The 14923-nt window shown below is 39.8% G+C and overlaps 1 protein-coding gene across 2 annotated transcripts in view; it reads left to right on the top strand.

The window, feature by feature from the left end:
- Positions 1-6626: 6626 nt before the first annotated feature.
- palld.L (palladin, cytoskeletal associated protein L homeolog) overlaps positions 6627-14923 on the top strand; it is a 214722-nt gene continuing 206425 nt past the window's right edge. The window contains exons 1-2 of one of the 2 annotated variants that reach the window (XM_018230932.2): positions 6627-6736; positions 9999-11628. In XM_018230932.2, the coding sequence (XP_018086421.1) occupies positions 10010-11628 (1619 nt within the window). In that variant the 5' untranslated portion in view covers positions 6627-6736; positions 9999-10009. The remainder of the gene's footprint in view (positions 6737-9998; positions 11629-14923) is intronic. The other variant, XM_018230939.2, reaches the window with a different exon arrangement.

Below are 14923 nucleotides of genomic sequence, written 5' to 3'. Positions count from 1 at the left end.
CCCAACCCCACCACTAACCCCAGCTGCACCCACAAACACATAACATCATTGTTTATAAATCTGCTTCTGAAATGGTGTATTTTGTTACAGCTATACAAAACACAAAAGGAAAGTTGCTAGGCAATGCACCACCCATTAGAATAAAGTGCTATATCTATGTTATTTTCTGTAACTCAGTTCCAGTGCATTGAAATGCAACATGGCACTTTGTATAAGAGCCATCTTGAGTGCTAGAGATCACTGGGTAATGTCCTTCTGCATGAACTTCTCAAGCAATATCTGTCTGGAAATGTGCATTATTGCTCTGACAACCTTCCATTGTGCCCCATGGCAATGCCCTGGTACAGTTGCACCCTCTGGCAGTTCGACCACTGATTCTGCACAATGTTTACTAGTCTTATTTTTGTCAGGATGTAAAAGAAAAAAGTGTACCTTGAAATTATATTCTTTAATACAGTTTAATGAGCTTTCACAATTCCCCTTTCAGGAAAAGGCCACAGAAAGCCTGTCCAGGTCACTTCTGAGCATAAAGTGGGTCCCTTTCAGGGCTACTAACTATTAACTGATTTGTTGTATCACAGAGAATGTGCATATTAGATTTTGCATGTTTAATTACTTGCAATGTATAATGACATTTAATAGGTGTCAAGTTATTACACTTCCGGTATCAGGATGAAGGAAACAGGAAAGACAAACAAAAACTAAAAAAATGGGGGTTGGAAGGAGGTTATAGGAGTAAAAAAGTTTAATAAAAAAAGAAGTGAAGGTGTATGGTAGAGTCGGGTTTTGGTCAGAAAATTCATGCTTCCATGACCATGTGGGTAGTCTGAGGGTAACCCGTCTGGGTACCCGGCTAAGATGAGGGACTGTGTCCTCCCACCCTACCTAGTGCTGTAGGCAGTTTTTTCATCCATTTCCTGCAGAATCGGAGCCGGAGTGACGTCACTTCCAGTTTTGCAGTCACGGGTTGGAAGAGAAGCCTAACTGTGTAGGATACGAGTTGAGTAGTGGCTCTGGTAGGGGCATGTGTTGGGGTCAGAGAGTCTGGGTTTGGTCCTTCTGATTGGACATGTGCAGGACTAGTGTAGGGAAAAGGGGACTAAAAGGAGCAAAATAGTATATTAAAGGTAAAGGAGATTAATTTGGGATGAGGAGAAAAAGAATCTTAGAGGAAAAGGTAAGAAAAAGAGAAGGAAAGGATGCCAAATAGCAAAAAATAAAAGTAAAATGAGTGAAAAACATGGCAGCCAACAAGGGACCCAATAGGGATCGGACGAGTGTCAGCAAATGTCAAAATTGTATGGCTCAACTGTGCTTTATTGTAAAGTGTGAAAATTTTCAAAACATTTGAGAGGTGGCAGAAAAATGATGCACTCACACGTCAAGTTTCATAACTTCAAGAAATGGAAGAGTGTAAAACAAAGCAGAAGGCATAGACTTATGCAGTCCTCAGACCGCTGTCACAAGAAGAAAGAAGAAAGCATAGAGCCTTAGACTAAACCATGAGTAATGGCTGGACTATTATTTTTGCTACACCAAACTTTACATTAGGCACATTGCTCCTCCATCAGACTTTAAAGTCAGCATTATAGACAGGTAACATTCTCCTTGCATCTGCCTAACCTACACTTCTGCACCAGACTTCCAGATGCTAAAGTGTAATTCATCACTTCAGAGAACACAAAGGGGATGACTTATCAAAAAAAATCGAATGTTAGAGTTTTTACCTCAAATTAACTCAAATGACCTCGAAACTCAAATGGTATTTTACTAAAGAAAAAACTTGAATGGCAAAACCCAGATTTTTGAGTTTGAGTCCCGCAACCCAAAAACTCAAATTGATTGAGTTTTTGGCTGAGAAAACTTGAATCGATTGAAACAAGTTCTCAATTTGAGTTTTCGCCAAAACCCTCCGAAAAAAATTTGAACATTAAGCAGACTATTAACCTCTTCAAATGGTTCAAGGCAAGTCTGCCATTGACTTCAATAGAACCTCAGCAGGTTTTAGTTGCTGTATTTTCTGACTTAGGGTCGATGTATAATAAATCTCAAATATTTGAGGGTTTGTCAATTCAGGGTTTTTTTTTTTAACCGTAAAAAACATCTAGAATACGCAAATTTATGTGGACAAAACTCGAAACCTTAATAATTCTGCCCCAATGAACAGTATATCGATGATGACTTTTACACTGCACTTGATGTTAGGTTTATTTGCAGCTAATCACCCATGGAAACCCTTCTTCCTAAGCCCCTGACCGTTTTTGTGATGAGATTGGTGGCCCCGATGAGGCGGGAGAGGAATTCGATTCCAACTGGCACTCCGTTAGTTAGGGAACCAGTGTAAGTGTAAGTGTAGGATCATGATCATACTAAATCACTTCCCATTCCATTCATTTAAAACCCAATAAATCTATTTCCTTACAAAAAATGTCTAATAAGGTTACTCGTTTTATAACTAGCTGGGTCCCCTGTCCCCTCTCAGGCCACGATCCCTATTCCATCTATGAAAATACCTGTTCTGGTCCCCCACGGCACAAGAGCCCTATGAATACCCCACACATCATATTACAATAAGCACTGGTGCAAGAAGGAGAAAGGGGCCCTTGGGTGAGAGTGGCAGGAAGGCTCAATGGTTCAATATTACACCACCAAGTTACAATAGGGATAACTTACAAATATAGTTGCTATTGCACCAGTGCAATTAGCTATAGCATCCTATCAGATCCTATTGCAGATGGGTTTCTCCTGCCAACTGCATTTGTGCAATTTAACTCCTACTTTAGCAAATGAGCCCAAGGGGCAAATTCACTAAAGGGCGAAGCACCTAACGCTAGCGCAAATTCACAGCATGACATCATTTCGTTAGTTTGCCGATTTACTAACGGGCGCTGGCGAAGTGGACCAACTCTATCGCCACTTCGCACCCTTACGAGAGGCAAAGTTGCGCTATGGCGAAGGGACGTAACTACGCCAATTCACTAACTTGCGCATTTTACTGAACGTTACCTCTTGCGCCAGACTTGCCTTCGCCACCTCAGACCAGGTGAAGTGCAATAGAGTAGATAGGGATTGCTTCAAAAAAAGTTTACATTTTTTTCTAAGTCCCAAAAAACGCTGGCGTCTTTTCCGTTTTTAAGGGTGATAGGCTGAAAAAGATCGTACATTTTTTGGGGTACCCTCCTTCCCCCCTACCTTTCCTAAAATATGGCACCTAAACTATACAGTGGGCACATGTATAAGTCAAAATAACAACTCTATTTTATTTTATGAAGCTTTCCCAGGCTTGTGTAGTGTAATGTATTTGCTGCTACATATACGTCCATTCTACTTTATCTTGGTGCTATATGCAAATTAGGCAATGTTAGCGTAACTTTGCTTTACTTGACGAATTAACGCTAGCACAACTTCGCTACCCTTCGCATCCCTGAGCGCAACTTTGAATTTTAGTGAATTAGCGGCGCTTAGGGTTACCACCCGGCCGGTATTTCACCGGCCTAGCCGGTAAAATACCTGCCAAGGCCGGGGCTGGTATTACAAATTTACCAGCAATGTAGCTGCCGGTAAATTTTTAATACCATTAAAAGGAGCCCTCGGCCTGCCCCCAATCGCCCCAAATTCCCTGGAATTTACCTTATCTTTTTCTTCTTCTAGCGACTGTGGCGCGGCCCCGCCCCATTTGACATCACAACCTGCCCCTTTTGACATCACGACCTGCCCCTTTGTGACCCCGCCCCCCAGCAGCCGGTAATACATTTTAAAAAAGGTGGCAACCCTAGCGGCACCCTGGTGAAACTTCACCTGGCGAAGTGCGGCGGCGCAGGTTAGTGAATTTGCCCCCAAGAGTATTTAATAGAAGCTATATAATCTGCTAATGATATTTAATATTTTGTATGATTCGATTGTATCTTGAATGAAGTAGAATGCAGTCATTTTTAATTATTCAGCATATGCCTTGATCCTTGTGAAGATGAAACATTCATAGCTGCACACCAGATATCTCCAGTAACATTTAGTAGGATGTTACATTATTCCTGAGCTGTGTCCGATGCTATTTAAAGACTGTTTTGAGTGCCTGGCTTGCCAACTTGCTTTGCAGCTGTGAAACATACTGTGCTGTCAAATGACATTTTTGAGCCAACACAAATATTTAACACACACTTCTTTGTTCATGAGAGGCAGTTCCTCGAATGTTCAAAGATTTCCACCTTGCCTCCCCCCCAATCATATTAGGTGTGCTTGTAGCTTTAGATATTATTTTCAGGAGGGGATCAATGCATGTGTTTCTCACAGTCTGCATCATATAAATAGATTTTGGTACTGTAAGCAGGCAAGAGGGCTACAGACAAGCTGAGGAAGGTGGAAACGTTTTGGGAATGTTTTTTTGCATTTATTTTCTGCCTACTTTTTACATTCTCTATTTTATTTCTGTTTTAAGCAATATATTAGAATAAAACCATCAACAAAAATGTAAATGGGAAATTACATTAGAGGTTCTTTTTTTACCAACCTACTGTATTTTAATTTGCTCTCATTTCCCTTTAGCTATGTCCATTGGGTATATTTTTTTGCATGATCGGGATCTTAAATGAGCCTTAAGGTTGGGGGTCCTGGGCCCACCAGGGCTGCAACCTCAGGGGTCTCAGTGGTGGGGCCCCTGCACACTTTGGAGCCGCAACCTCCCCCCCCCCCAGGCATGTACCTTGTTCTTTTCCAGTGGAGCCGCAATCTGGGAGAGGTAGGGGAGAGCAGCAATAGCATGAGGCACGGAGCAGGTCTGACCAGGAGGCCACTGGGTTTTTTTGGGTGTCCTACTTGCCCAGTCCGACCCTGGGTGGTTAGCTCCCTTTTACTTTTTTGCTTTTATTTTATCAGTCTAACTTAATCTTATCTACTGTTGCGTTGAACATGGGCATTTATTATCTCTTTAGATCTCTCAGTGGTAACCACACTTATCAACATGCTCTTCCACAAACAGCCACTTCCTATTCACACAAGTATGAGATGCATTATCTGGAAACCTATTATCCAGAAAGCTCTGAATTACGGAAAAATTTATAAAAATTATTACCTCTTTCTCTGTAATAATAAAACAGCACCTTGTACTTGATTCAAACTAAAATATAATTAATCCTTATTTGAAGCAAAATCAGCCTATTGGGTTTATTTAATGTTTACATGACTTTCTAGTAGACTTAAAGTATGAAGATCTAAATTACAGAAAGACCCCTTATCCGGAAAACCTCAGGTCCAGAGCATTCTGGATAACAGGTCCAATGCCCGTGCAATCATCACCGTTTAGCTCCTACTCTGTCTGCCTTTAGTCAGTTGGACAAAAGATGGTTTTCAAAGGGATACTGTCATGGGAAAACATGTTTTTTTCAAAACGCATCAGTTAATAGTGCTGCTTCAGCAGAATTTTGCACTGAAATCCATTTTTCAAAAGAGCAAACAGATTTTGTTATATTCAATTTTGAAATCTGACATGGGGCTAGACATTTTGTCAATTTCCCAGCTGCCTCCAGTCATGCGACTTGTTCTCTAATAAATTTCAGTCACTCTTTACTGCTGTACTGCAAGTTGGAGTGATATCACCCCCTCCCTTCCCCCCCAGCAGCCTAACAACAGAACAATGGGAAGGTAACCAGATAGCAGCTCCCTAACAGCTGCCTGGAAGATCTAAGAACCTCCCTTAATAGGAAAAGCCAAGTGCCACTGAGACTGATTCAGTTACATTAAGTAAAACAAATAACAGCCTGCCAGAAAGTAATTCCATCCTAAAGTGCAGGCACTAGTCACATGACTGGGGCAGCTGGGAAACTGACAATATGTCTAGCCCCATGTCAGATTTCAAAATTGAATATCAAAAAATTTGTTTGCTCTTTTGAGAAATGGATTTCAGTGCAGAATTCTGCTGGAGCAGCACTATTAACTGATTTGTTTTGCAAAAAAAACATGTTTTTCCATGACAGTATCCTTTTAAAGGTCAAGTTGTTTCCACACAAGAAATTATTTTTTTAATTTCACTTGTATTAATCTATCATCTTAATAAGACCTTGCGTCTTCTAAGGTGAATAGCACATGGAGTGGGTAATCATTGTCATGTTTCCTTTACCTACTCAAAATGTTACAACCCACCTGCCACTGGTTCCCACTAAAATAAATAGGAACTGCTAGAAATCTCAGTTCCAGGGATCTATGCTGGGGTTTTAAGGTGATTCCAACTGACTTTAGCTAGACATGTGTTGTGGAATTTTCACAAAATGCTTTCTCTGTGGATAAGGGTTACTGTCAAAGCACAATAAATCACTACACTGGCCCTCCGCCTATGGAGTACATTACCTAAAAGGAAGAGATATTAATATAATTCTATTGAAGAAATGTTCCTACAGTAATAAGAACTGTGTATTCAGCTCTTTCTTTAAAGAATAAGAGAGCCAAATGCTTTGTAGAGATAATGAAATGTAACATAGACCCTCGGATATCTGAGAGGCAAGTGTTGGTGAGTTTATTTTAGCAAGAACCAATAGCTTTCCTCTGGAATTCCAGATAGCAACTCGCTGAAACATGAGTTCACTTACCAAATATAGATTGCTAGAGGAAGAATGACATGGTCCTTTGGGAACAGATGCAACTTGCAGTCACCTCACTCACTTGGGACAAAGAGGTTTTCCATGTAGAACAGCAGATCTCCTTTATTTCATTAAAGTGAAGGACTAAGCGTGGGCTGTTTCTTAAGGTATGTACCTTTATTCTACATTTCCCAGACCATTGTTTCAACCATGCCTTTATTGTGTTACTTTCAGAGACCAGTTTGTAATTACAGATTCCTTTTTAGAGGTTTGTGCTTTCGTTGATAAGATACATTCTAAGGTTAGAAATTCATTTTACTAAAATACTGCAGTAAAGATTGTTTAGAATAAACCAGTAAACCCCCGATTCTCTAAAGAATCGTTAATGAAAGAATGGTAACAACAGTGAGGTAGCAAAATGCGATGGGTGCTGATTCACTCGGCATCCCCAGGCAGCAACTGGCGACGCTAATTTGTGGGGATGTAGAGTGAATCTGTGCCTATTGCTTGTTATTACCTATCTGCTATTAGAATTCTTAAATTTTGAGTTTATTGGTAGTAAAGTGTTACTGAAAAATTTCTTTATAAACAACATTTTTTGTGAAAATGTTCTCCTGTCCTTGAATGAGTTCTCCCTGGTGAGCTGTACTTAAAATCTTGACTTTAACATCAGATGAATGCTGCACTCTTGAAAATGCAACATAAAGTTGACCATGACCAAACACAGGCTCAGATAGGTAAATGCCGACTTTATCCAATGTTTGTCCTTGTGATTTGTTGATTGTCATGGCAAATGCAGCCTTAATGGGGAATTGTCGTCGTTTAAGTTTAAAAGGTAATTCCTGGTCAGAACTGGTAAGGTCAATTCTGGGAATCAAAACAGTATCACCGCTATGGGATCCTGTAAGCACTTCTGCCTTGATAACATTTTGTCTCATGCTCTTCACAACCAACCGTGTACCGTTACATAAACCTTGCTTAGTGTTAGGGTAGGGGCACACGGCGCGATTTCGCCGCGATTCTGCGCTGGGCGAGTTGTCGCTGCGTTTTTTAAGCCGAAATAGCTTTGCTAACTTTGGCGCTGGCGTCAATGCAAATCGCGGCGAAATCGCTGCGCTAATTCACACGCGGCGATTCTTTTTCTACTGTCGCCCGGAAACGCTCAGCGAGGCAACTTCGGACGACAATAGAAAACGAATCGCCGCGTGTGAATTAGCGCAGCGATTTTGCCGCGATTTGCATTGACGCCAGCGCCAAAGTTAGCAAAGCTATTTCGGCTTAAAAAACGCAGCGACAACTCGCTTAGCGCAGAATCGCGGCGAAATCGCGCCGTGTGCCCCTACCCTTAAGGTTTCTTAACAGCATGACTATTGTTCCTACTTTGAGTATAAGATTGTGTTGTGGTAATCCAGCATTGTTGATAGTGTTTAAATATTCTAATGGGAAGTTAAGTTTCTCACTTTCGTCTTCAGAATCAATACAGTCAGTACTCAGAAAGACACAGCTTTGTCCAGGAAGTAATGCAATCACTTGGTTGTTTATCATGTCAACATCAATATTTTTTGGAGATAATATAGCCCGTTTTGCTAAAAATGGCCACCCACGCAGGTACGCAACCGGTTCCCCTCCTAGAGTGACGCTAGCGCCGCCATTAGACAAACTTGCAAAGGAGTAGCAAGATGGCCGACGCTTATACAGACTTTAGTGGGCGGATGACAAACTCGCAGAGGAGTAGCAAGATGGCCGACGCTTATACAGACTTTAGTGGGCGGATTTGGCAGTGGGCGGATGACAAAGTCGCAGAGGAGTAGCAAGATGGCCGACGCTTATACAGACTTTCGTGCAGGTACGCAACCGGTTCCCCTCCTAGAGTGACGCTAGCGCCGCCATTAGACAAACTTGCAAAGGAGTAGCAAGATGGCCGATGCTTATACAGACTTTAGTGGGCGGATGACAAACTCGCAGAGGAGTAGCAAGATGGCCGACGCTTATACAGACTTTAGTGGGCGGATTTGGCAGTGGGCGGATGACAAAGTCGCAGAGGAGTAGCAAGATGGCCGACGCTTATACAGACTTTCGTGCAGGTACGCAACCGGTTCCCCTAGTGTGACGGTGAGCGCATCTGCCTCCCTAGATCCTAACCTTCCAGCGGTCGCCGCCTGAGTGAGCAGGAAAGAAGAGGCGGCGGGAGGCAGAAGGAGACGGTGAGCGCATCTGCCTCCCTAGATCCTAACCTTCCAGCGCATCTGCCTCCCCGATCCTAACCTGTTCTGATCCTAACCTTCCAGCACATCTGCTAATCGAAGGCCGCATCTATGTCTTTCGGCTGAAGTTGCGCGCGCATCTCATAGATCCTAACCGAAGTTGCGTGCGCATCTGCCTCCCCTCCACTCGGGACATAGATAGGCCTTCGGTTAGTATATAGGATAGGTATATACATAATTACTGGCTGCTATATGTTGCAAACTGTGAATATGAAGGGCTTTTCCAACCACTTGTTCAGCTTTTTATCACAGTTTTGTATTGACAAAAAAGCACAGAATTGATACTGGCAAAGACACATACATACAGTACATTACAGTCTACTACGAACCTTACATATGTCACTCATATCATTGGAAGTGTGTGTGTGTATATATATATATATATATATTTATTATGAATTATTTAATATTATCTAGCACTAAGTACATTAACTGTTTTTAAACTTTTACGAATATGTAAGTACAGGAATGAGACCTGTTATCCAGAATGCTCGGGACCTGGGGATTTTCAGATAATGGCTCTTTCTGTAATTTGGATCTACATATCTTAAGTCTACTAGAAAATCATGTAAACATTAAATAAACCCAATAGGCTGGTTTAACTTCCAATGGGATCAAGTTCAATGTACTGTTTTATTATTGCAGAGAAAAGGGAAATCATTTTAAAAAATTTTGAATTATTTTCATAAAATGGAGTCAATGGGAGATAGACTTTCCTTAATTCAGAGCATTCTGGATAACGAATTTCTGGATAACAGATCCCATACCTGTATTTTACTGTTTACATTTGATAACGGAGTTAATGTAGTTTTGTACACAACATATTTTGAAATAGTATTTTTAAAACTTGGTTCATGGTTCAGCATTTATTGTTTTTATGTTTGGATTATTTGAATAAAATGGAGTCTAGGGGAGACAGCCTTTCCGTAATTCGGAGAATTCTAGATAACAGATTTCTGGATAACGGATCCCATACCTGTATTTTGAATTCAGTTTTTTACTGTTTACGTTTGATAATGCAGTTAATGTAGTTTTGCATTTTTTGAAATAGAATTTTTAATACTTGGTTCATGGTTCAGCATTTATTATTTTTACATTTGACCCCCTCTGTACTTTTTACCAGTATGTCGTTTTGATAACAGAATTTGTTTTCTTCCTCTAACAGGATTTTTCAAAATGGCAAACAAAATTCTAGATCAAGCTCTACCCCCTCCGTTAATGCTCAAAAGCTCCTACCCAGATGAAGCAGCTATGCAAGAAAGCCTCTCGGAAAACATTTCGGAAGCATCCTCACATGACTCCTTCTATGATTCACTCTCAGATTTGAATGAGGACTCCACCGATGCCAATTTCCCAGAACTCTCTGCCTTCCTTAGTCAAGATGAGATGAACAAGAGTCTTGACATTGCACGTGAAGCTTTTTCTGGCTCTAAACATGAGGAACCATTCCAAGAACATTTTGTAAATCCTCCTCCCTTAAAATCATGGGATGGTTTTAAGGATCTTAAACCGAGCAACACAGGATCAGAAGGTTTACGAAAACAGGATAATATAACACGTAACAATGTACACAATAGCCAAAATACTATTCATAATGCTTCCTGCAAAGTTGCTGCTACTGATGTGCGTAAAATGATATCACCGCTGTTAACAACTAGTCCAAGTATAATCCGAACCCTGCAAGCCCAAAAAGCTTCCAAAAACATGGGGAAATGTGAGATAAGTAAAACACCCATCCCAAAAGCCAGGGCAAAAGCTTTACGTGGGGAAACTGGCACACAGAACAACGACTGCACGAAGGCAGCTACTTTTATTGATGAGCTTTCTGCAATATTTCGAGAAACTACCAAAGCTAGAAACAAGAGGGCAAATGGAGATTCCTCTTCACCAGATAGTGGTTATCTGTCTCCTAAAAAAGACATGTCTATGAACATGAGTTCTTCAGTAAGTGAAAACGAATTTGAAATTAAGCAGGCATTAAAACCTAAAGATAGGCAATGTATTAAAGCGATGGAGAACACTTTTCAGGAAATTCAGAGCCAATCCAACCACCCTCAAGAAAAGGTTATAAATAGTAGACAATGTATTAAAGGGTTGGAGAACAGTTTTGAGGAAATTCAGAGCCAATCCAACCAGCCTGAAGAAAAGGTTATCCATGGTCCAAAATATATTAGAGAGATGGGGAACAGTTTTCAGGAAATTCAGAACCAATCCAACCAGCCTGAAGAAAAGGTTATCCACAGTAGACAATGCATTAAAGGGTTGGAAAGCAGATTTCAGGAAATTCAGAGCCGATCAAACCTGCCCGAAGAAAAGGTTATCCATGGTCCAAAATATATTAGAGAGATGGGGAACAGTTTTCAGGAAATTCAGAGCCAACCCAACCTGCCCGACAAAAAGGTTATCCATGGTCCACAATATATTAGAGAGATGGGGAACACTTTTCAGGAAATTCAAAACCAATCCAACCTGCCTGAAGAAAAGGTTATCCATGGTACACAATATATTGGAGAGATGGGGAACATTATTCAGGAAATTCAGAGCCAATCCAACCTGCCTGAAGAAAATGTTATCCAAGGAAGACAATGTATTAAAGGGATGGAAAACAGTTTTCAGCAAATCCAGAGCCAATCCAACCAGCCTGAAGAAAAGGTTATCGTCGGTCCAGCCAATAAATCAGATAATCCTCTTGCAGCTGCTCGATTTATTCAGAAGCTCAGAAGCCAAGAAGTTGCTGAGGGAAGTAGAGTCAAACTAGAATGCAGAGCAACAGGAAATCCTTTGCCAGAAATTAGGTAAGTCAGAAACCTGCAAATTTAGGTATACAGAATAAGCCCCTGTTTTTGTGGTGGTCACATATGTGAAATGTGTTTTCTATATCACATTCTCAGTACTGGAGAGAGAAGTGAATATCATTTATTCAATAATGTAGGAGAATATCCTGATGTTTTACACCCAATGCTGCCTCTACAATAACAAATGTTGCTTCTAGATGTGAAACCATTTTTATCAAATGTATTGTATTATTAACAGCAGAATCTGCTGTAAACACAGTTCAATACCCTGGTTCAAAAGGGATAAAGAATGTGTAATATATAATGCAATGTTAACACACCAGCTTGCGTTATAGTAATGTGATAAAAATGATTGCAATTATCACACTAGGCTTTTGCGATCTTACAGTAGCACATACATTGTATGTGTGTCCTAATGCTAGATTTCAGAAGGAGGAATTACAAAACTATATTTTTGTGAAATAAATAGTTGTGTTTGCATTGAAACCCTAAATCACTTAAAACTATGCACTAACTTTAGAAACTATATAGTCTGCTGGGCATTTGGAGCCTCATTTAACAATGCCCCTGCAGTAGGGGTGCAAAGTTGTGTCCCTGAGCACTTATTCACAATGGACATACAGAAGGAGCATTGCTGTGTTCTAATATTCCCACCAGAATTAAAACCTGCTGCGAGGCAGTGGCAGAGGGCCTCTTATGTGCCTCATTTACACCCAGCCCTATTGAACAGAGTGCTACTATATATATATATATATATATATATATATATATATATATATATATATATATATATCTCCAAATAGCAAAGAAACCACACTCTAGGTGTTTTAAGGTGAAGAAATCAAATCATATTTATTTCGACGCTTCGGCTCCTAACTCAAGCCGTCCTCAGGAATTGGTGTCAATCTTCCGTGCTGACAAGTAACCCTTTCTTTACCATTTTGTGTCCAATATTCATATCTAAATAGTGTCCAAAATTAGGTGTAGCCAATCATCATGTCCAGAGAATACATTTTTTTTTTTTTGGACATGGTGACTGGCTACACCTAATTTTGGACACTATTTGGATATGAATATTGGACACTAATTTTGGATATTAATATTGGACGTAAAATGGTAAAGAAAGGGTTACTTGTCAGCACGGAAGATTGACACCAATTGAATACATTGGGGGTGGAGTCGTTTACTGAGTTTATTTAAAACGGTGTTTTGGTTTTTTGTATGTTCACTTGAAAAAGGATCCATGTCGATCCGAAACATGTTGTGGTCCGAATAAAATGTATTGCAGCAGAGTCTGCCTACTGTGTGCTCCACCCTATACTATTTTGAGTGATTATATGTTGGTCCACTGGTGTGGCCTGGTTGGAAAGTGAACACTCTACACAGGTGGAAGCGTTGGACTAAACCTATTGTATTATCCAATATCACCATAATGGACAGTCTGGGGAAGTTACAGTAGGTAATTTTTAACATACAAAATTAACTTACATCAAGAAGAGCAGAAAAAAATCTAAACACTTCAAAATAATTAATTATTCTAACACTTTCCTGTGCCAATGTGCAGTATACAGTATTGAAGTTCAGTAAAACCAGTTTATTAATCTGTGATGGAAGCAGTTTATCAGGTATTTGTTTCATGTTTTAGCTAATTACCAAAAAATGCTAATCCTTAACCTCCTTACGTTATTACTGAAACTGTGAGAAGATCATTGCAAATATATGAATGGGTTGGCAGAAGACAGCAGTCTGTAGTCTGTGCTATTACCATGTTTTTTAACACCTCTTGTTCCATTTGCTGGATATATATTACTTAATATCATCATTCTCCTACTCCACACATCACACTATGACGATACACAGAGCTACTAGTAGCAGCTACTTGTCAGGGCTATAAAATAGACAAAGGTGTTTATTAGCTTTGCTAAGACACTACATGTGTTTTTGCAGAGGCAATTCTCAGTATTGTCTATGGCAGGGTGGTTTCTTTTGTCATTTTGTAGCCACAACAAGTAGCTGCTACTAGTAGCTCTGTATGTCTTCGCCCTAAGGTCCATATCTCCATGATACAACACTGACATTCTGTATCCAGTGACCTGCATGGCATTGCAGAGACCAAGCTACTGTCAGTGAGAACTAGATGTTTGTATGAGAGTCTGGGGTAAGCGTTATAAAAGTAAATATAAAGAAATAAGGTGCTACAACCCCCCCTCCCCCTGATAAGCTAAACTAGCACTATAGAAGAATTGTCAAAAACCCTAATTATATGAAAACTGGAAATAAAAGGTCAAATGTAAATGCAGAGAATAAGTGGTGCTAGATGTCCAACTATGATTTCTTGCCGGATATTACGTTTTTATTTGAGGCGTTCTCGCTATCAGCAATGGATGACTATAGTTGCCGTAATTATTATCTTTCTTTTAACAAATAATTATCTCACCCAGGAACTTCATAGTTTGATTTGGTTAAACCACTGATCTGGCTAATGAAGCGAGATCTTAAATGTTTTACCCAAGCTATAAATAAAATAAGCTATAACAATGCTTTTTAATAAGAACAAAATAGGTATGGTTTTCTTAGTAAGATGTAATAAATACAGGTATGGGATCTGTTATCCAGAATGCTCGGGACCTGGGGTTTTCCGGATAACAGATCTTTGTGTAATTAGATCTTCATGCCTTAAGTCTACTAGAAAATCATTTAAACATTAAATAAAACCAATAGGCTGATTTTGCTTCAAATAAGGAATAATTACTGTATATCTTAGTTGGGGTCAAGTACAAGGAACTGTTTTATTATTACAGAGAAAAAGGAAATAATTTTTAAAAACTTGGATTATTTGGATAAAATAGAACCTATGGGGGACTGCCTTACCATTAATCTGAGCTCTCTGGATAACGGTTTTCCCGATAACAGATCCCATACCTGTGTTGTTATCCATTTATTGTACTATAATTTTATAAAGACAGAAAAGAAAAATGATCTAGAATCACAGCTTTTTAACTGATGGATAGTGATGAGCAAATCCGTCCCATTTTGCTTTGCTGAAAAATTTGCGAAACAAATCGCAAAATAATGAAATATTCGCAAAATTTCGAAACAAATCTCTTCTTTTTGTCTTGGCCACTTTTCTGTGGCAAATGTTTGCGAAAAAAAATTGCAGATTTGCAAAATTGCAGATGGCCAAATGCGGAATTTCGCCGCAAATCCATGGCTGGCGAAAAAATATCGCTCATCACTCCTGAGGGACATGTGGGTAATAGATCCAAATCAGAATACTAACCAGCATCCCACTGTC

Source organism: Xenopus laevis, chromosome 1L, assembly GCF_017654675.1.
Source record: "Xenopus laevis strain J_2021 chromosome 1L, Xenopus_laevis_v10.1, whole genome shotgun sequence".
NCBI lineage: Eukaryota > Metazoa > Chordata > Amphibia > Anura > Pipidae > Xenopus > Xenopus laevis.
This window is presented reverse-complemented; position numbering and strand designations above follow the sequence as displayed.